At 55.5% G+C, this 22551-nt stretch overlaps 1 protein-coding gene across 7 annotated transcripts in view; it reads right to left on the bottom strand.

The window, feature by feature from the left end:
- Positions 1-22551, bottom strand: part of PFKFB3 (6-phosphofructo-2-kinase/fructose-2,6-biphosphatase 3) — an 86167-nt gene that overhangs the window by 9133 nt on the left and 54483 nt on the right. For 3 of the 7 annotated variants that reach the window (XM_017872478.1, XM_017872480.1, XM_017872479.1), the window contains exons 1-14: positions 20698-21156; positions 12752-12877; positions 11191-11287; positions 10335-10401; positions 9773-9847; positions 9347-9403; positions 6873-6997; positions 5691-5898; positions 5035-5181; positions 4817-4921; positions 3631-3760; positions 2596-2658; positions 2403-2467; positions 152-325 (exon numbers count right to left, since the gene is read on the bottom strand). In XM_017872478.1, the coding sequence (XP_017727967.1) occupies positions 152-325; positions 2403-2467; positions 2596-2658; positions 3631-3760; positions 4817-4921; positions 5035-5181; positions 5691-5898; positions 6873-6997; positions 9347-9403; positions 9773-9847; positions 10335-10401; positions 11191-11287; positions 12752-12877; positions 20698-20773 (1515 nt within the window). In that variant the 5' untranslated portion in view covers positions 20774-21156. Of the gene's footprint in view, positions 1-151; positions 326-2402; positions 2468-2595; positions 2659-3630; positions 3761-4816; positions 4922-5034; positions 5182-5690; positions 5899-6872; positions 6998-9346; positions 9404-9772; positions 9848-10334; positions 10402-11190; positions 11288-12751; positions 12878-14303; positions 15439-20697; positions 21157-22551 lie in introns of those variants that run through there. The other 4 variants (XM_017872481.1, XM_017872482.1, XM_017872483.1 and 1 more) reach the window with 3 other exon arrangements.

Below are 22551 nucleotides of genomic sequence, written 5' to 3'. Positions count from 1 at the left end.
CCAAGACACACGTGCACAGATACCTACAACATACACATGCACACCCACACACCCACGCACGCATCCCTGCAAACACACACGCAATCACAGATCTGCGGCGTCACGCCCGGCATGCGTCCCCCAGGCAGGAAGGAAAGGGGAGTGCACTGACTTGTCCGGGCAGCTGCGTGGGCACCTCCGGGGGCAGGCAGCTGGGCAGGGCGGCCGAGGTGGAGGCCACATGCTCCTCAAAGCTGTTGATGCGAGGCTTTTTGGTGGGCTCGGGGCTGGCTAGCGGGGTGACACTATTGCGTCTCATGAGCGGGTTAGGTCCCTTCTTTGCATCCTAAGCAAGACAAAGACAAAAGAGAGAAAGGCGACAGTTACAAAGAAGGGGAGGAAAATTAGCCCCAACAAAGTATCTCTGCTCCTGGATTTTAGGGAGGCAACAAGACTGACCGAGGGGAGTGGCCGGGACCATGGACCAGGGACCGCAGACCAGGGACCGCGGACCAGGGACCACGGACCAGGGACCACGGACCACGGACCAGAGACCACAGACCAGGGACCACGGACCACGGACCAGGGACCACGGACCAGGGACCACGGGCTGCTGAGTGTGTGGCAACTCCCAGGCAGCGAGAATGGGGGTGATTCCCTCCCATGCCCCTTCCTCGGATGGTTCCAAAGGATTCTCCACACAGACAAACACGGTGCTTGCAAAGCAAGGAGGGAAAGAATGATAATCACAGCAGAGCGTGAGGTCGGAGAAAAGAGCTTTGCTTCCAGCCTCTCTGAGAGCTGAGGAGGGGCATCTAGGAGGGAGAGGCTGGGCCTGAGGCTCCCAGGATGGGGAGGGGAAGGCACCTGTGCTGACTCCCTTCCGCTGACCCCTGAGGCCATCTGTACTACACAAAGGGCACCCTGGCTTGGGATGGGGCACGGAGGCTGCAAAATCAGCCTGGAGACCAAAGGGGCAGAAAACGCGCAGCAGGAAGCAGGTTCTGCCGACCACGACCAGACCTAGCCCTCCCACGGGAGGGACAGCATGACGGGGTGCGGGCCTCCAGCCTCAGAACCAGGGTCTGTCTCTGTCATGGCCCTGCCCCCATTCCCTGCAGGGAAGAGCTCCAGGACCGGCTCAGACCCAATCCCATAGCTGGGACAGTGGTTCCCTGACCGGGGCTGTTGTCATATGGCTAAAGGCAGGACAGCATCCAGTGACCCACATTCCGAAGGGGAGGGGGTGACAGGGACCAAGGCGGCCAAGGGACCCCGTCTTCTCTCAGGTCAGCCCACCAGCCAGGCAACTGCCAACGACTGGGGCGGACACCTCATCCCTTCATGCCAAAATCTGACGGCCAAGCCTCTTGGGACTAAGACAGTCACCTGTTTTGGGAATGCCATGACGGAAAGTCACGCTTGGTCTAAGAGAAAGGTCTGACTAGTACTAGCAAAGTGTACTTTTTGGCAGCCTGTACACCGTGAATTCAAACTCACTTTCACAACGCACATCCACCTGGGTAGAGTTCCACTCTACTCAGTCAGAGGCAGCCTGGCCCACCTCCAAATGTCAGGCCTCCCCACAAGGTAGAGAGCAGCTGCACGGCCAGGCCTCGAAGTCTCCCGAAACACCTCCCCACCCGCCATCCCCCAGGCCTCCGCTCTCCACGCCACTCCTCTTTTAACACCGTGTTCTTGGTGGTTCTGAGCCTAATCACATGCACGTGGCGGCGCTGACCTGCTGCTCCTGTTTGAAACAGTAACTCTGGAGACTGAAAGCATGGGTTTTAGCTGCCAGAAAGGAAAGGCAACAAGAACTGTGCTATGCTGATGTTAAAAGAGAACAGAGGCTGGGCACAAAGGCTCACATCTTTATCCCAGCACTTTGGGAGACTGAGGCAAGAGGATCACTTGAGCCCAAGAGTTCAAGACCAGCCTGGGCAACAAAGCAAGACCCCCATCTCTAAAAAAACGAATAAATTAAAATTAGCTGGGCATGGTGGTGCGCACCTGTAGTCTCAGCTACGCAGGAGGCTGAGGTGGGAGGATCGCTTGAACCCAGGAGGTTGAGGCTGCAGTGAGCCGTGATTGTGCCACCGCACTCCAGCCTGGGGAACAGACTGAGACCCTGTCTCAAAAAAAAAAAAAAGAAAAGAGAGAGAACGTATCTTCCTCACTAATATTCACATCTCGAGCTCAGCAGAAATGGGAGGAAGAGGATACAGGAAGAAAGAAAAAAGAGAAGGCCACAGAACAGATGGGCAGGAACACAGAGGTGCTGAGGAAGACAGCCAGCAGGCCCATGGCCACATACAGGCCAGCACCTGCAGGCAAGCGGCCCCGGGGCCTCCTGAGCACCCATCACCCACCAGGGCTATCGTGTGATGATGGCCAGGATGAGGCTTGGGGCCTCCACTCACCTCTGACCTCTCCCGATGTGTGCTGACGGACTCCACATTCAGGTAGATGGATTCCACACGGCAGCCTGGAGGGCGTGGGATGGGGGCAGAGGAAGCTGCTGTTAAAGGGACAGCCCCACTTACAGCCTACGGCCACAAGAAGCTGCTGTGGCCACCTTCAGGGAGATTGGGCTTGGCAGGGGTTGCTACTCACCATAAGCGACAGGCGTCAGTTTCAGGACAGTGTGAAGAGGGCATTTCAGGTAGGGCATCTCCTCTGAAATGGAAATTGTACACCCACCATTAGAAATGAGACACGGCCAGGCGTGGTGGCTCAGGCCTGTAATCCCAGCACTTTGGGAGGCCGAAGCAGGTGGATCACCTGAGGACAGGAGTTCGAGACCAGCCTGACCAACATGGCAAAACCCCATCTCTACTAAAAACACAAAATTAGCCACGGTGTGATGGCACGTGCCTGTAATCCCAGCTACTCAGGAGGCTGAGGCAGGAAAATCACTTGAACCCGGGAGGTGGAGGTTGCAGTGAGCTCATGCATTGCACTGCAGCCTGTGCCACAAGAACAAAACTGTGTCTCAAAAAAAGAAATGAGACATGAGGGTGGGGGAGGCATGGGAAGACCTCTATGGTCCCCCCACAAGGACCGTCGGAAGCACTGTCGGGCAGGGGCATCTGTCCCCAGCCACAAGCTGCCCCGGGCAGCAGGTGGCCCCGTAAGAAGACTTCAGCCCAAAGAGCACCATCAAACCAAACCAAAACACTCACCCTCACAGTGACTTAGAGTTGGGAAAAAAAGTCACTCCCAAACAATTCAGGTCTGTCTAGGGATTCAGCTGCACTGGATTGGACATGCTGAGACTTAACATTTCAATCTGATTGTTAGAGTTTTCCGGGCTGTTTGTTCCTTAGAGGGTACTAAAGAGAGGAGCAGCCCCTACCCCAAGACAAGACCCTGGGATGTGTGGAGCCGGTGCGGGTGGGTCTCGGGGAGCTGTTTATGAAGCAGTGAAGGCCCAGGCATGAACCTGGGCGCCACGGCATTTCCCGAGGGTTCAAGGAAGCACTGGACAGAGAGGACCTGAAGCAGCCAGAAGCTGACACCTGTGCCCTTCTCCTAACACCCCATGGCATAGCAGCCAACACAGGGCAGGCCACGGCAGGTCTACGGCTGACCCCTCGAGTGCCAGTCCCCTCCTCCCTCCATCCCGGGGCCGCGGCCCGCCCGAGGTACCTGCGCTCTTATCCAGGAAGTAGGCCAGCAGGCAGCGCAGGACGGCCTGGTGGCAGATGACCAGCACGTTCTCCTGCCGCTCCAGCTCCATGATCACCGGCTCCAGGCGCTGGACCAGGTCCTGGTAGGACTGAGCACAGAGGGCCGGGCCCACGTGAGCTCAGGGCACTCGGGAGGGGCTCTGCCGCTGGCCATGGCCTGTATCAGACCAGCCAGAGAGCCATGTAAAATCCATCATCCATCATCAGCAGTGGTTGAGAAGCGGCAGGGTTTAATGTGGACTACTGCTCAGCCATCAACAGAGTGAAGCCCTCCCCTGCACCCACACGGGGGAACCTGGAAAACCCAATGCTGTGTGAAAGAACTGGGCACAAAGGCATGCGTGGCATCCGATTCCATTTACATGGAATGCCCAGAATAGGCAGATCCAGATGCAGGAAGCAGACGGGCCGGTGCCGGGGCTGGGTGGGGCAGGCGGGAGCGGCTGCTAACAGATCTGGGTTTCTTTGTGCAGCGAGGGAAAGGCCTGGAATATGTGGTGATGGCTGCACAGCACTATGAGTACACTAACATGCACTAGATCATAACTTTAACCTGATGAAAATAGTCCATTTTATGTTATGTGTATTTTCTGTCAATTAAAAAATGTAAAAAGCAGCAGCAGGGCTGTGACTTTAGAAAAAGACTAGAAAAGCTCCTGCTCCTGGGGGCTCTCTGCTGTGCTAACCAGGGCCCCGGTGTCTAAGGCCCAGTCTGAGACCAGAGGACAGTAGGGCACAGAGGCCTGAGGCACGACATTGCTCAGCAGGGAGGACACACCCAGGCAGGGAGGACACACCCGGCCTAGGAGGATCCCATCTGCAGAGGAGGCAGCAGCGTCCTCAGCCACAGCCACCCGGGCACCGTGCTTGGGGAGGCACAGACGCTGCCCAGGGGATGCAGAGCCACCCCTCCTGCCAGCCTGCCCACCACCCTGCCCAGTGGACCATCACACACCACCTTCCTCCTCTCCCACACGGTTCTGTGTCCCTAGGGAAATATATCTCATTTCTGCTTATGGGAAAATGCACTTCTCCCCAGGCTGTTAGAAGGTTCAGGAAGCGAACTCCCTGGAGGGGCAGCCCAGCCCTGCACAGCCGTGGCCGTGTGCGCTGGGGTCCCTCAGCCCGCCCCAGCCCGTGCTCACCTCCCCGGTGGGGTAGCGGTAGTAGTACTTGTCCTGCTCCCGCAGCGCGTACTCCTCAGGGTAGGTGTCCCTGATCTCCTCGTAGGTCAGCTCCTCACAGACGCCCTGTGGGGACCCAGTGGTCACTCAGGGGAACAAACCACAGGGGTGTCTAGGGCCTCTTGGGAAGCCACCCCATGCCCGAGGGGGAGGCTACCTGCCCGCCTCCCGGGACTCACCGCATCGATCTCATTGAGCGCCTTCCACTGCTCATACGGCAGCCGCAGTGCCTCGGCCGTCTGGATGGTGCTCTTCAGCTGGCTGGTCCACACACGTAGGTCCTTCAGGTTCTGCTCCTCCACGAACTTGCTCAGGGCGCTGGCAAACTGAGAAGTGGTGGAGAGGGGCCACTCATTCCAGATGCCCGCAGCTCCTCCAAGAGCCAGGGGCTGGAGCAGGCAGCCCACGTGGGGCTGTGCGCTACCTGCTTACACCGTGGGGGTCCCAGGCCACTCGGACAGCCACAGTAGCACACACCCTCCCCAGAGACCAGGCTCAGCTCTTCCTGCCCTCCCCTTCCTAGTGCACAATTGCTAACACATCACACACATGTGCAGAGATACACACACCACACACATACACACACACATACATACAATGTAACACAAAGACACACACACACACAAAGCCACATGGATAGGCACAGACACAGAGAGAGAGAGGGCCATACAGAGATGCACACAGCTATGCATAGAGACACGCAGGCACACACACAGATCACACACACAGCAAGCATACCAACTAGCAGCAGCAGCAGCACACACCTCCCCACCCACCCTGCAGACCCTGCAACCGCCCTGCAGCCGCACGGCCCATGCCGCAGCACACCCCGCACCTTCTTGCCCCGGCTGGACAGGCCCGAGTCACCTCCGATGCGGCCCTGGAGGTTGTGCTCGTTCTCGCCGTGCCGGCACAGGTAGATGGTGCGCGGCTGCACGTGGATGTTCATCAGGTAGTACACGATGCGGCTCTGGATATGGTCCTGCACCCGGTTCACCAGGAACCTCCGGCCCACATCAATCACCTTGATCAGCGACAAGTCCCTGCAGAGAGACCCCACCAAGGACCACAGTTCAGGCCACCGCCCACAGCAGGACGCACCCGGCCTGGCCGGCCCGTCTCCAGAAGATGCGTTCACCCAGGGAACAGCAAGGCAGGACTGTAGGCCCCTCCAGAGCACAGACCGAATCCTTCTAAGGGGCAGAGCATGCGCGTGCGACAACTCCCACAGCTGGTGTCTGGCTGTGAGACTGGCTTGCCTCCCAGAAAAGGGGGAGAAAAAATAAAGAAAATGGAGATAAAAAGAAAGGGGTCTATGCAGTGGCTCATGCCTATAATCCCAGCACTTTGGGAGGCTGAGGCAAGAGGATTGCTTGAGTCTAGGAGTTCCAGACCAGCCTGGGCAACATAGCAAGACCTCATCTCTACTAAAGAAAAATAAAATTAGCTGGGCGTGGACACCCACACCTGTAGTCCCAGCTACTCAGGAGGCTGAGGCGGTAGGATTACTTGAGCCCAGAAGTTTGAACCTGCAGTGAGCTATGATCATGCCACCACACTCCAGCCTGGGAGACCCTGTCTCTAAGCAAGTAAGCAAGTAATAAGTAAGTAAGTAAATAAATAAGTAAATAAATAAATGGAAAGAAAGTAAAGGAAAGAAAAAAGAAAGGAACTATCAGAGGGACAGTAGCAAGATCAGGCTCAACTCTACGTTGACTTCCTATACTTCTACAGTGTTCAAAATATTCCCACTGAATATGGTTTGTCATCAAGGATTGTTTTTAAAAGATATTTTCAAAGAGAATTGATAAAGGTATCCAGCGGCTGTGTGTGAATCACCTGAGGCCAGGAGTTCAAGACCAGCCAGGGCACCATAGCGAGACCTCATCTCTACAAAAAAAAACTGTCTTAAAATTTTGTTTTTAAGGTATCCAGGAGCACATGCTTTGTGGGAACATCAAGAATGCAATAAGAACTCTCATGTGGCTCTGCAGAGACGGCCAGCCATGGGAATCACCTGTCGCATTTGTCGGGGTCTAGGGGCTGGTAGCTGGCTTCATAGCAACTGATCCTCTTCATGAAGTCGTCCATGGCTTCTGCGGAGTTGCAGTCTTTGTAATCCGGGCTGGAGATTTTAACTTCCTGCAACACCACAAAGGGGCGGCTGATGAATCACGCTGGAGGGCTTTCTGCCGAGATTAAGCAGGATCTGGGGCTTTCAAAAGGGGAGCGCACAGAAGCCTCAGTACAAAGATGAGCCGGCCCAGCATGTAAGAGAAAGGGAAAAAGATCCCGGGGTCTGAGTCATAGCCTGATGTTACATGGGGAGGATTCCCTGGGGAGATGGAGAACTGCAGCCGGAAGGACAGAGACAGGAAACCCACGGGGATTCCATAATGAACACCTCTGAATGCTCCAGCAAGTCAGGATCTGTCCGGTGCCGGAGTCACCGCCAGACAGCCTGGCGCTGAACTCAACCGAGCTCCACGTGAGCACCCGCAATGATCCCCGCGCCGGGAGGAGGCTGCTGGTTCTAAGGTGTGTTCAGGAGTTCCCAGAGATGCCTCTGGCCTTGTGCCCCAGTGTGACCAGCCTGTGGTTAACTGCTTCTCCAACTAGGGCTGTGCCTGCTCCTTTGCAGGGCTCGCTCTTCTAGGCAACAACACAGGGCTACCAACACCCACAGTGGCACAGGCCCCAGAAACCAGGTGGATTTTAGGGAAACTCAGCATTTCTGAATGCCTGGGCTCTTTTTCTCATCAACCACTGCTGTCACTGAGAGACAGCCACTCTTCAAAGACTCGTGTCAATGGGGAGTTGTATCTGTGTCCTGGCACAGAGTTTCAGCCGGGGAAGATGAGAAAGTCCTGGGGATAGAGTGTGACGGTTGCCCAACAATGCGAATATAATTTGCTGCTGAACTGCACATTTAAAAAATGGCTAAGATGGCGGGGTTTGGTGGCTCATGCCTGTAATCCCAGCACTTTGGGAGGCCAAGGCGGGCAGATCACTTGAGGTCAGGAGTTTGAGACCAGCCTGGCCAACATGGTGAAACCTCTGTCTCCTCTAAAAATACAAAAAAATTAGCCGGGCATGGTGGCGCATGCCTGTTATCCCAGCTACTCAGGAGGCTGAGGCAGGAGAAACGCTTGAACCCAGGAGGCAGAGGTTGCAGTGAGCCAAGATCGCACCACTGCATTCCATCCTGGGCAACAGGAGACTCCATCTCAATAAATAAATAAATAAATAAAATGGTTAAGATGGTAAATTTTACATTATGTATATTTTACCACAATTAAAAAAAAAAAAATCTAAGTTCACAAATGCCTGGATCTACAAAGCTGCTTTGAGATTTCATCAGAAAGAGATTTCTGAACATGGCAGGTTGAGGCACATGATTATCTGTTAGTGGACAACCAGACAAATGCTAAACTCCTTGCTAAGCACATTGGTGATCACTCACTGGGAAAAATGACTTCACAGCTGCACCCTGCTGTCAACCAAGGGGAACGAGGAGTGCCGAGCCCAAGGAAGGTGGCAAACCCTCTGTTTAGGTGATTTCCTCGTACTCTGAGTCTCCTCCTTTGCACCCACTGGACAAATCTAAACTGACTTTTCACAATTCAAATAGCCCTTCCTGAAACAGGAATTCATTTCCTAAAGATATCTAGAAATACTTCCACCACTTTGGGGAAGATACCGGGGCGAACACATGCTTAGCATTCCCTCTAAAGATGCAGAGATGCCAACACCACAGCGTCCCAGTGTACGTTTTCAGAACTGCTTTTCCTTATAGAATTGTCATATTCTAATATGTTTAAGCTGAAGAGAAAATTGTCTCCAACACAGGGTGGCGGCCTGTAGTAAGTCTCCATAGTAACAATTCCTGTTTATATATATTGCTATCAAGTGGTAACACTGGAGAAATTCATCAAGTTATGAGGCCAAGTGCCCTCAATTTATCTGGGCAAGCTCCCCTGCACAGCACAGACAGGAGGGTCTGTGGCAGGTTCACGAGATGCATCGGCAGGAAGACAGTCTTACCTCCCAAACTTAGGAGGCTGCTGAGCCCTATGGACTCTTGCCAACGTCCAAGCATTCTTACCTCCCGGAGCCGTCAAAGCAAGCGACCCGCTTGCTGCCTCCTATCCCGCTGGGGGCAATGAGATGCCCTCTGCCCCGGCAGCCCCATCACCACTAGCTGTCAGTCTCCTGCCACCAACAGAAACTACTCCTGTCTCCCTGAATTATTTCCTACGTCCCATCCAAGCCTGCCCACTGCCCTAGATGGAGCTGGTCCCTCACAGGACAGGTCTCTGGGTTAAAAACGGCTCTGTAGGTCTGACCACCCAATCAACAGCCAACTGGGGGCTGCTCGTCCTAAGGGCTCAGTTGCGCTTCCAAGCCGGACCCGGTCCCCCACTTCCTCAGACTGCAAATGTTCTTGTGGTCTACACTGCTGCAGGAGCGTGGGGTTCCCGGCCGTCTTACCATGATATTGGAGGCCACAACTGTAGGGTCGTCACACACAGACTCGATGAAAAATGCCTGGTGGAAGTGAAGTGGTGATATTAGAAAACAAACACCATGAAGGACCCACCTTGCCATCACTGCGATGTCATCGTCCGGACAAGGTGGAAGCACGCCACCCACCAACTCCCAAAGACAGGAAAGCCCACCTCCTCACTGCTGCCTCCCACCACCACCCCTCTGGAACACCCCACAGCCCCCAAGAGCCCTACCACACAAAGGCCCTAATTTAAGGCCGCAAAACGTGGGCAGCAGGAGAGGAGGGACTGAGCAGGACTCAGGAACATGGGCAGCAGGAGGGGAAGGACCAAGCAGGACTCAGGCTGCTTCCTGAGGCCTTTTCCTGTCTCCTGAGCCCTCTAGCACAACACAAGACGCTCAGCTCACCTTGAAGTCATTTTCTTTGGCAAAATGAAGGATCATGTGTCTCCTCTCTCTGGTAGTATTGGTGGCATCAAAAACCTGATGTGGAGAGCAAAGGGCCAAGAAGAAGAAGACTCTAAGTTAGACTTTAACAACGTTTACCAGAACAGCAAGGATGCCAGGCCCATCACCTCCAGCAATAAGCCCCAAAAGCGCTTCAGGGGAGCTAGTGCCTGCCCACAGTCCTCTCCAGGGCGCACCCACGGGGCAGGCCTCCCCCAACTACCAACAGCACTCAGGGGTGGTAGTGTGGGGGGAATACCCCAAAAGCAAACAAGCAAAACAGTAATGTGCAATGGGACAATGTACAATGTCCTGCCCGCCCTGGAGGTGGGGGACTGGCCGCAGAGGGAGTGGGTCCCTGAGTCCATCCCACATCCGCCTGCTTGAGCCACTGCGCTGCCCTGGCCCCCTGCTTTTCCTCCACCCTCAGAGCCAGAGGCACGGGTCTCGGTACACCCCAGGCCAGTGAGGCACCCTCCTGGGTGGGACTGGACACAGAGCCGGCTACATTCCCTGGACTTACCGCAATTTGTCCCCCTTCTTTCGCCAGGTAGCTTTTGACATCTCTCAAGGCAGCTAAGGCACACTGCCTGGAATGCACAAGAGATGCCAAATGTCAGCGCCCGTGCATCCGCTGGGGCAGCCCAAGAAACCCCCGACGCACCCCGACAGGCAGAGTAACTGGTGGTTCCATTCTACACTGCTCAGCGCTGGGCAGGCTGGCCAGCACCCCTCAGGCCCAGAGGCTTCCAACCTGGGGCCCTGCACAGGTGGCCTCAGGCACCCTCGGGAGGCGGTGCTCGCGCCGGGCTGCACACGGGAACCACTCCTGGGGAGCTGCTAAGAAATGGCTGCCCAGAGCCACCCACAGAGTTGCGCTAACTGGTCTGGGGTGGGGCCTGGCATCAGGGGTGTTAGCATCCCCCAGGACACTCCAACATGCAGCCCCTGCAGCCGGGGCCAAACACCCTTGCACTGGGGTTTCACAGTCAACTCGCACTTCACAAGAAATCCTTTCCAAACATCAACAGACACTCCCAGCAAACAGGACTTGCTAATTCTCAGTGAGGGTGCTTCTGCGGCTGTCCCAGTGAGGGTCAGCTCAGTGAGACCCTCAGGCAACAGATGAGAGCAACCTCAGAGAGGCAGGGGGACTTGTTCCCACACTGCACAGTCCTGAAGGCCACCAACAGGAGCCACCCCGCAGGCCGGCTTTCTCTGCCTCCTACAGAGCCTGGCTCAGAACAAAGCAAGCCGAAGCCGAAGCCGGCAGCCCAGCCTCACTCCCCCAGCCCAGCCTCACTCCCCCAGCCCAGCCTCACTCCCGCAGCCCAGCCTCACTCCCGCAGCCCAGCCTTACTCCTGCAGCCCAGCCTTACTTCCGGACTTTCATGGCTTCCTCATTGTCGGGGCGGAAGAAGTTGTAGGAGCTGTACTGCTTCACAGCCTCCCGGCGATATTCCCCGACGTTGAACACTGTGGACGGGAAAGAGAACAGCCTGGATGATTGAGCAGGAGGAAGGGGCCAACTCACACTGGGATCGTGGGATCGACCAAAGGCAAAGCCACCCAGCCAACCACGCCGACTTGAATGAGATGATACGACATGGAAGCGATGCCGGTGCCCAGTCCTGCGCTACCCTCAACTCCTGAGGACAGCAGGCCACAGGCAGCCCGGCTTCCCCAATCCAGCTGCAATGCCCCTGCCACGTGCTCTGCAACGCTGTCCCCTCCAGCCAAGTCTACAATCCCAGTCTCATCCCAGTCTCACGACATTCTAAACCAGAGACTGAGACTGTGAGGATGGGTTGGGGGAGACCCCAAGTCTAGCAAAAACAGGGACAACACATTTCCACCAATGGTATCAGAAAGTGGGCGGGGTCTCACGCCCACTGCCAGATCTGGGTCAGCCCCTCTGCTGGTGCAGCCGCCAGGGTCGGGGCCGGGGGAATGTGTTCCATGGTTCCTGGGCACTGAGCTGGGTACAGCGGGGATGGTAAACATAAAAACCATCCCCTCAAAAGAGGGGCAGGTGGGAGATGAGCAAGGGTTAAAAAATAACCAGTTAGGTACAATGTTCACTATCTGGGTAACAGGTTCACTAGAAGCCCAATCCCCACCAATATGCAATACACTCATGTAACAGGCACATGTACCCCTAATCTAAAATAAAATTTAAAAAAAAACAGTGCCTATCCACCTATCCACAAGATGTGTACCATCTAGTTTGGGAAGACCAAGCAGAGATTCTTAAATGCATCTACAACAGCAGTCCCCATCCTTTTTAGTACCAGGGACCACTTTCGTGGAAGAGTTTTTCCATGGACAGGGAGGGGTTGTGGGTATATGGCTTTGGGATAAAACTGTTCCATCTCAGATCATCAGGCATTAGGGGCACACAACCTAGATCCCTCACATGCCCAGTTCACAATAGGGTTCACTCCTATGAGAATCTAACGCCGCCGCTGATCATACAGGAGGAGGAGCTCAGGTGGAAATGTTTACTCATTGCCACTCACTTCCTGCAGCCCGGTTCCTAACAGGCCACCCACATAGCAGTCCACAGCCCCGGGGGCTGAAGACCCTTGATCTATGGTATGCAGTGCTTAGGGCCATCAGCAGAGGAATGTTAGCTAGGACTGAGTGCCACAGGAATGTAAAGGACTAAGGTGGCCAGAGATGGTTTTGAAGGAGGTGAAATTTGAGTCAGGGCAGGATTTAGGGGAGTGGGAAAGAGAATGGCCAATGAGGAAAAAACCCCAACAGAAGAAGGGTGTACACACAGTGTGGAGGAGGACCCAGCTGCATAGGAGGCAGGATCAGACTCCCCGACCAGGGGACAGATATGCCCAGGGGTGGTCCTGCCTGTGAAACCAGCAACTGAGCTGGAAGGTCAAGTTTTTGCATTTGCAGGGGACTGGCCTCGAGACCCAGCCTCACCTTTTGTGGGGACGCCAATCCAGTTGAGGTAGCGAGTCAGCTTCTTGGAGATGTAGGTCTTGCCCCTGGCGGGGAGGCCCACCATGACGATGACGGTGGGGGAGTTGGTCAGCTTTGGCCCACAGGCTGGAAACACAAGCAAGAAGGGCGCGTCATGGACCAAGTGACCGGAGATGAGGAGCAGATGCCACGCCCAACAATAACGCTGAAGAATTTCACCAAAAATGTTTTTGAGACAGGGTCTCACTCTGTTGCCCAGGCTGGAGTACAGTGGCCACCAGAGGTTACTGCAGCCTCGAACCTCTGGACTTAAACAATCCTCTGGCCTTAGCTTCCCCAATAGTTGGGACTACAAGTGTGCACACCACCATCCCTGGCTCATTTTTTTTATCTTTGTAGAGATGGGATCTCGCTGTGTTGCCCAGGCTGGTCTCGAACTCCTGGTCTCAAACAATCCTCCCAGAGTGCTGGGATTACAGGCATAGCCACCACACCCAGCATTCATTGAAATTTTCATTTCGTCTCCCCATCCTGCAGTCCCTGGCATTGTACCAGAGAGGGACCAGGCAACCCTAGTGCCCACAGCCCCCCAGCCACACCCTGTCCCTCAATTCTGCCTTTAGGTTCTACTTGGCAAAGACAGTCCCAACCCCAAATTCCCGAACTGATACCCAGGGTGCTAAACCCAGCAGGGAACCAGTGGCTGACACCACAGTGGAAGTGGAAATGCCCCTGAGGGGAGGAAAGGACTGCCCTCCCCAGGGAGGGTGGGGCTCACAGTCAAGAGGGTGGATTCCAACACAACAAGGGGACAGAGCAGGGGTCTGGGGCCTTGGGGTCAAGAGACAGAAAGGCCCACCATCAATATCCGAACCTCCACACAGGACATATGGGCAGCATTTCTAAAAAAAAAAAATCTTTAAAAAGGTAATTTTGAAAAGTAGGAGTTTACAGCCAGGCACGGTGGTTCATCCCTGTAATCCCAGTGCTCTGGGAAGCCGAGGCAAGAGGATCACTTGAGACCATGAGTTTGAGACCAGCCTGAGCAACATAGCAAGACCCTGTCTCTACAAAAAAATACATTTAAAAAAAAATTAGAGGAAAATGAAAAGAGTTTATCAAATGAAAGTAGGTCAGGGAGGCAGAATGCTAAAATTACCCCGGTGGACAGGTAAATCCTCCACCCCTGAGCCTCTCAAGCCCTGTCTGACCCCCTCTTCTGATGCCAGGCTCGGATGAATGCTGGGGTACTGACGAGGGAAGGGATGGTTACGAAGCCTCAGGCGGGGGCCAGAGCTGTCTCCAGGAAACCTGGATATGCTCTTGCCTGCCAGCTCCCTCCTGGCTTCCACTGCTACACAACGGTCTCGGCATCTCAGTAAGACAAAACAGCAGGGAGGGGAGTTTTGCTGGGTTTTTCAGAAAGCAGCCAGAAGCCCCTGTTCTGGAAGCCAAGGACCGAGTATCATCCCGGCTATCGCCTGGCCCTGAGAGTCTCAGGCAACTCCTGCATCCTGCCAACATGCAAGCTCCAGGGCCAGATGATACCCACCAGCTCCCGCCTGGGCGGCACTGCCCAGCGCTCACTGCCACGTGGTCAGCCTGGCTGTCCTCACCATTCCCAGACACAGCCCGCATGGCCTGCAGGAAAACCTCTGAAAGCTGCACACAGAACCAGGCAGATGTCAGACTGCACAGAGGCCCTGATGTCCGAACTGAGCAGGCTTAGGCTGTGGAAGCCACCACCCCTCAGAGGGACAGTGGCTCAGGGAAGAAGCCCCTCTAAGCCGGATCCCCCAACAGGGCTCCAAGCTGGAGTCAAGGTCCAGGATCTGCTCCGAGGCCTGGAGGCGGGGACGGGGAGGCAGGCATGAAATGTCAGGCCTTTGTCCCTTCCACGCTATTTGGAGACCATTAGTGGCCTTCTCAGCAGGCAGAGTGAGGAGACAGACAGGCTATCTGCGGATGAGGAGACGCTCAGGAGATGCTAAGAGTCCTGGGCTGGCATGCCCTTGTTGTCCAGTGACCTAGAACAAACAGTTCCTTGAAAACAGACGCTTTTCATTGCCCAGGGTGAGCCGGGCATCCTGAGCACATAAGTGGAACAAACAAGCACAAAGCACCCAGGGGCTTTCTTGTGTCCCCAGGAGCACACAGAGAGATGGTGGCCTCCCTGAAAGCCAGTGAGGCACACCCCACTGTGCCCAGGGTCATTCTGGCAGCTGTAGCTGCCACATTAGAAAAGTAGCAGCAACTCCTTGGAAACAATACCCATCCACTGACCCTTCCCCCAGGCCAAGGGGCCCTCCTGGTCTTACCAGGTGTCCCCACCGCACCGCTGCTCCTAAGGACACCCAGATATGCAGAGACCGATGCACACACATACTTTCAGCTGTGCACATGTGCAGAATATTTCTGTCAGAACCACGCCAAGGAAGCAGAGGCTGATTGATTTATCCAACAGGGGATTATGTCTACACATTAATCATAGGAACAAATATCCTCTGGCAGTAGACATTTAGGGAGGGAAAAACAACAACAATAAAGACAGCAGAGTAAATACCATAGGGCAAAAGTTCAGGCTGGATTTCAAACCCAAATAAACTGCCAGTCCCTTCTTGGCAAAGCAGAGCCATTCTGCCAATGCGCTGGTTTGTCGTATAGTAAGATCCAAAGAGAGGGCGCCAGAGGTGTTTGCAGCTGTCCCGCCCTTCAGACACCCACCACTGTCTTGGACAGATGAGGCAATCACAAATCCTCACGAAATCTTTGAGTCTTACTTTCCAACCCCAGCCCCTTTTAAAACCTCATAGCACACCTCATGTTTCCAATTCTGTGACCCTCAGTTTCTTCTTCTCTTCTCAATGGGCCTTTTTACCACCAAAAAAGAGACACCCCCACCCGCCTCATCACCCTCCCTGGCAAGGCACAGTGATTAGAAAAGATAAGTATTGGCTGGGCGCGGTCTCCCAGCACTTTGGGCAGCAGAGGAAGGCAGACCACCTGAGGTCAGGAGTTCGAAACCAGCCTGGCCAACATGGCAAAACTCCGTCTCTACTAAAAATACAAAAATTAGCCAGGCTTAGTTGCAGGCACCTGTAATCCCATCTGCTGAGGCAGGAGAATTGCTTGCATCCGGGAGGCAGAGGTTGCAGTGAGCCGAGATTGTACCACTGCACTCCAGCCTGGGCAACAGAGCAAAACTCTGTCTCAAAAAAAAAACACAACAAAAATTAGAGTTTAACACAAGATTTTCCAAAGAGTAACTGTATGTCTCATTTCATTTTATGTAAATGTTTAATATTTTAACTTCTTTTTCACACACACAAGGTTTTGAAAGTTGTGAAACTTAAATGTATTTAGATGTGGACTTTATATGCCAATTGAAACATGCCTGGGGGAACACAGCTGTCACCGCGTTACAGGGGAAGGAAGCAACTGTGTAAAGACCCTGGGTAACAGACTAAACACCCGAATTGACTCTGGGGGACTCATGCTCAAAGTGTTGTCATGGTTATGACCATGGCCACTTGGGCAAATCCTCCCACAAAGTTACCAAGTCCCAAGCACGGAGCTTTGATTCTGCAAGGTTGCTACATTCACGACACGCTCGCTCACTGGGCACATGCACCAGGTACATGCACTGGGTACCCGTGAGACAGAGGCTACTTGGGGGAGACAGGGTCAGCGTGGCTGAGTAGTGCCTTTGGGCTAATGTCTACAAGCCCGCAGTACCATTAGTGTACAATGCAGACTGCCTACTGGGGCCCGTTCCCTGCAGTTAAACGTACACAGGAAGTCAAAAGAAAACTGAAGCTGGCTGGTGAACACTCAGCTATGGGATACAGTGACACAAGGAGCCAGTTATGGAAGGCAGCAGCCAGATGAATGGTGAATCCCTCACCTGGACAGTGAGAGGCTGGCACCCCTGGGTTCCTATTCCTGCTCTCCCAGCTAGATTAAGTTACTAACCTCTCCAACGGTATGCAGTGCGCAGACAGACAGGCAGCGGCCCACACTGCCTGTATCCCCCACTGACTCAAACCCTAACACAGAAAGCATCCCCAGAAAATAAACTGTAGGGGCTACCCAGGGATAAGGCAGGGATTTCTCTAGGACATCACCCACTCAGCTTCCTTAAGGTAGAACACCATCAGCCGGTGTAACTCCCTACCGAGATGAAAGTCTTTCTATCTGTATTTGAGTACCACATCAACCTTTCTTCAGACTCAATTTCCTGCGGTGTCTGTCTAAATCCTGAGCAAAGACAAGCTAGCAGTGTGTCTCATTTCACTGTATTTAAGAGGGGGAAAAAAAAAAGGCCAGGTACAGTGGCTCATGCCTGTAATCCCAGCACTTTGGGAGGCCAAGGAGGCATCGCTTGAGGCCAGGAATTCGAGACCAACTTGGGCAACACAGCGAGACCCCATTTGTACAAAAATATTTTTAAAACTTAGCTGGGCGCAGTAGCACATGTCCATAGTCCCAGCGACTCAGGAGGCTGAGGCAGAAGGATTGCTTGAGCCCAGAAGTTCAAGGCTACAATGAGACATGATTGCACCATTGCACTCCAGCCTGGGTGACAAGAGTGAGACCCTGTCTCAAAAAAGAAAGTTTGATGCTTTAAAAGGCTCTTTTACCTGTTGTTTACAACCCTGCACTGGCCCGATCAATACCCCCTTTGCTCCACTGATCATGGCAACTTCTGATTTAATGCCAAGTCCCAAGCACTGTCTTAGGACTCAGCCCGGTACCCAGGATCCCTCAGAACACAGAGGCTCCTGAATTTTAGTGACGAAGAAGAGAAAGGAAAGTCAGACGTTGCCAATCAAAAAGGTACTTCCTGCCCATTATGCCGACTCACAAATTCGATAAGTCAGCAGGAGTTACAGGATGCAAGCGAAGGAAGCTATAGGTTTTGTAAGAAACATTTACCACCACATTGATGTAGCAACAGGGCATCCTGTTAATGTGCCTCCGAGGCCAGAACATAATGCAACTTATTGATACAGTGTTTTTGTTTTGTTGTTTTACTGTTCTTTGTCTATAAAAAGCAGTGTCCTAGACACCCTCCTTCAGCAATAAACCTCAGGGAGGCTGGGAATGGTGGCACATGCCTGTAACCTCAGCACTTTGGGAGGCCAAGGTGGGAGGATCACTTGAGGCCAGGAGTTCGAGACCAGCCTGAGCAACATAGCAAGACTCCATCTCTACGAAAAAAATTGTTTAAATTAGCCGGGTATGGTGGTGCACACTTGAAGTCCCGGCTACTGGAGAGGCTGAGGCGGGAGTATCACTTGAGCCCAGAAGTTGGTGGTTACAGTGAGCTATGATCGTACCACTGCCCTCCAGCCTGGGTGACAGTGTGAGAATCCGCCTCAAAAATGAATAAATAAATAAATAATAAACCTCAGGGGACTCTGCTGCAGACCCCCAATGAGAAGGCCACTTATAAAGATGGCAACAGGTTTAGGAGAAAGAAAACCCACCCAGCTGGGCATGGTGGCTCATGCCTATAATCCCAGCACTTTGGGAGGCTGAGGTGGGCGGATCACTTGAGGTCAGGAGACCAGCCAGGCCAACATGGTAAAACCCCGTCTTTACTAAAAATACGAAAATTAGCTGGGCATGGTGGCGCACACCTGTAACCCCAGCTTCTTGGGGGGACTGAGGCATGAGAATTGCTTGAAACCTGGAGGCAGAGGTTGCAGTGAGCTGAGATCACACCACTGCACTCCAGCCTCAGTGACAGAGTGAAAAACCATCTCAAAAAAAAAAGAAAGAAACACCCACCCAATGTCCCAAATGCCATTAGAGAATGAGGGAGGGTGTCAGGAAAGATACTGAATAGAAATACCTTCTTCCCTCCATTCCAAGTAAGAGACAAATGTGACTACATAAACAGACACCTGAAATAAGGATGTGTGATACCCAGGTTGCAGATCTTTTTACAAGAAGGAATGTGTCTGAGACTAGACTCCAGGGCCACACAGAATGCCAACAGTGGGCGGGACAAGAGAATTAATCCATCGGCTTTAGCCAAACTCCCACCCTCCAGCTCTGAAGGATTCTGACAGGGATTCTTAGGCAAATCTCTCACTGCGTGAGAGACGTGCAGGTTGATGGGGTCTAATGGATCAGGATCCAAGCCTGGAGGGAGAACGCCTTGGTGCATGCTGATGTGTCTCAAGATCACAACTGAGCTGATGCCTACCCATCTCAGAGCCCTGGAAGACACTCCTCCCAGACCCGTGGGCATATGCATACAATCACATGTATTTACATATATGGGACTAGCTTCCATTACAGTTTACAAAGTGCTATAGATATAATACTTGTTTTATGCAAAAGTTGTTTCTGCATTTGGCCTTGGCCAAACCTCCTTTAGGATTTAAGGGCTACATTCCACTCCACTTACAGGTTTTACACAAAGACCAGAGAACCATGGGCCATCCCAGTTCAAGCACATCTGACAGGGCTGGGCAACACACCTGCGGCCTCCAGTCCCGGGCTACCCCACCAAGAGGGGGAACAAGATCTCTCCTGAGGGCTACCCTAGAACCCTGAAGTCCAGCAGGGTGGATCTGCTGACGTCCCCACCCAGGGCACACCACAGGGGTCGGTGTGGGGAGAGGGGCAAGTCTGGACGTGGCCGGTGATTCAGACCGGGCAGGGCTCCAGAAGAGCTGTCAAGTCCCGCGGAGGCCGACCTAAGAAACGTGGTAGCCGGGCCACCCTGCCAGCCGCCTGCGCTCAGGCGCCTTCGGATAACCCGAAGCCACCTCGAGAGTTTGCACCTGGATCCCACGGTCACTGCTCAGGCTACAACCTGACCTGGGCAAAACAGCACCACGCAGCTCCCTGTCCAGTCCATGGGTGCTGGGGCGCATTACCTGGAGAGGCAGCGTTGCCTCTCTGCGCTGCCCACCTGCTCTTTTCCGCGGCGGCGCTCCGCAGCTGAGGTGGATGGAGCTCGAGGTAACCGTCTCCCAAGCGATCGCCGGGTGGCCCGGGGGGGTTTGGGCGGGGGGTTTGCCGGGGGGGGGCGTGCCGGGAGGAGGGGAGCGAGGGGGGGACGGGGCGACCGGCCGGGGCCGGGGGCACTGCCAGGCAATCTCCAAGCACCGGGAGTGGGCGTGGCGCCCGGGGCGCCGTGGCAAGCAGCGCCCATCTGTGCACTCACCCACCCCCGACCCTCCCGAAAGCCTGGGGCAGCAGCGACGTGGCTCAAGGTGGCTCTCCTGGGCGCCCCCAGGCAGCGGGCGGCCCCCCATGGCAGCTAGACGATGCGCGGAGAGAAGAGTGAAGGAGGAGAAAGAGTTACAAAGCAGAAAGAAACAGAGTGGGAAGAGGAAGGAGGTAGAAACAGAGAGAAAATAAGAAACATAGCATGTCGACAACAAGCGAAACACAGGACCAGAGAAAAATTAAGGTTATTAAGTGAAGCGAGGGGTCAGGAACGCATAGCAACCGAGTGGGACGCCAAGGAGATGGAAACAGCGGATGAGACAGGAGATCCGGACCGGTGGAGATGGGCGGAGGTTGTGAGCGCCGAGTCCTTGGGCTGCGCTCCGCGGCGCGGGCGCCCGGTAGCGGGGGTCGAGGACGCGGATCGCGGAGCATGTGATCCCCTCACCCCGCCTGCCAGGAGCCTCGCGTTCCTCCGTGCTCGGCGGCATGCCAGGGCCCCTGCCGGGCCCCGATCATAACGCGTTTACCGGGGCCGGCGGGAACAGCCCACGGGTTAGCAGGCTAGCAGCGCCCCCGCGCCCGGCCAAGGAGCGCGCACAACAAGGACGCGCACCCCGCGGCCTCCGCCCCGCCCCGCCGGCGCGACCCTCACGGGCGCGCCCCCCGCAGAGAGGCGTCTGCACAAAGCCGCCCCACACAATGGCCCAGCCCAGCGCAGCGCGCCCTGCCGCCCGGCCCGACGCAGCTGCACTCACATCTGGGCAACGAGGGCCGGTGGTCCACGGGCACCCAGATCTTCTGCACCCGGCTCTGGGTCAGTTCCAACGGCATCTTCGCGGCTGCGCCCGACGGCCCGCTTCCCGGGGCCGAGATCCCGACGCGGGCAGGAGAGCGGCCGCCGACCCCCGGAACAAAGGAGGAGAGGGGGGCGTGCGCCGGCGCGCGGCCGGGCGTTCCCTGCGCTGCCAGGGGAAACGTGCTTTGGGCTAAGTTCCGGACCCTCGCCGGTGCGGGGCTCGACGTGTGCTGCGAGGGGTGCGAGGCTGAAGATGCCCGGCACCGCCGGCTCCTCCGCTCGGAAAGCTCTGGGATGCTCAGGCGCAGTGACAGCCGCACTACCGCCACTAGGCCCTGCCGCTCGCCTCCTCTCCGGCTCGGCTGGGATGCCCCGCGCACCACCGGCTTTTAAAGAATCCGGGCTGGCCGCAGACGCGCACGTCAGCCTCGGGGCGGGCCGCATTCCTTGGGTCCCAGCCCCCTTCCACGTGGGGAGGAGGGTGGACGAGCCGGGAGGCGGCCTGCGGGCTCCCTCTGCGGGCCGGCGACGGCGGCGCACCAGCTCCTGCCGCCCAGCCCTGCTGAAGGTCCTGGCTGCTGTTATCCCCTGGTCATGTTGTCCCTTCGGGACGTCTGGCACAGCTTCCCCGAATAATTCCGGCCCCTCAACTCAACTGTGCTGGCCGGGAGGAGAGCAGCGACGCAGTCCTGCTCAGTGTGGACCGTGGACCGTGGACCCCGGACCCCGCAGCCGAATCCCTTAGGAAGTTGCTTAAAGTGCATCCTACCAGTGCAGCTCCTTTAGGGCCGTGGAGCCTCGATACTCCGCATTCCTAACACGCGCTGCGGGGCAGGCGCAGTCCAGGTAAGGACATGGGCCCGGCTGCTCCCTGATAATACTCGTGAGCCCATCCCCCGCCACGACCCGGACCACCCGCGGACAGGAAGCTTCCCTGACCCTCCTGCCTCGCCCTGTCCACTTTCCTGAATCCCTTAGAAACCTGGACTTGAACTGAGCCTTGCTCCCCCTGCCTTAGCCCAAAGACTGGAAACCTTGAGAGGCCTGCGATGCTGGGCACGAGGAGGGGGCGGGAAAGCCCCAAGGAGCTGGACTGAAGTGGACTGGGGCTGAGGGCAGCTGGCATCTGGTTTTCACACTCACCATGCACACCATTCAATAAACCTTTATCGCCCCGAGTAGAAGAATGAATAAAACTAGACCCATTTCGAGCTGCAATTCATTACCTAAGTCGCGGGAAAACTTGGGGGCGGCCCCTTATTATGCAGACCCCTAAAATTAACTTCATTATCCTGCACACCCTGCAGCTCTGCCTCCCCACTTTTTGGTGTATGCGCGCCCCGTCTCCTTTCCCGGTCCTCGCAGTTTGCACCAGCTCGCGACTGGTGACAGTCGTGCAGTCAGTCAGAGGCGTGCGGGGAAGATCTGGACTGCTTTTGGTGGGGAACCGCCGCCCGCACCGGAGCACAACGTGGATGTAATTTTTGCAAACGAAGCCTCAGTACAGGACCTCTGCGCCGCCTTGCAGAGAGGTGCACACTTGGCGCTGAGGCTGGGCTGTGATTGGAGGGAAGGCGGCGCTTGCTGAAATCTACACGGCGGCGGAAAAGTCTGGGCAGAGGCTGCCACACGTCGCTCACGTCCCGCATGCTCCACAGGGAGGGCGCCCGCGCCCAGGCGGCGACCAGGGCTGCTCCCGCCCCGCGCGCCCGCCCCACCGGGCCTCCACTCCTCCCGCCCCGTCGCCTGCCGAGGGGCCCCGGAAAGCGCAACATCTGCCACCTGGCCTGTGCCCCGCCCCCCACCCCCGCCT

The sequence above is a fragment of the Rhinopithecus bieti genome, unplaced genomic scaffold (genome assembly GCF_001698545.2).
Source record: "Rhinopithecus bieti isolate Rb0 unplaced genomic scaffold, ASM169854v2 scaffold_6933, whole genome shotgun sequence".
NCBI classification, from domain to species: Eukaryota; Metazoa; Chordata; class Mammalia; order Primates; family Cercopithecidae; genus Rhinopithecus; species Rhinopithecus bieti.
Note: the sequence above shows the minus strand (reverse complement) of the source record. Positions and strands in the feature narration are given on the sequence as shown.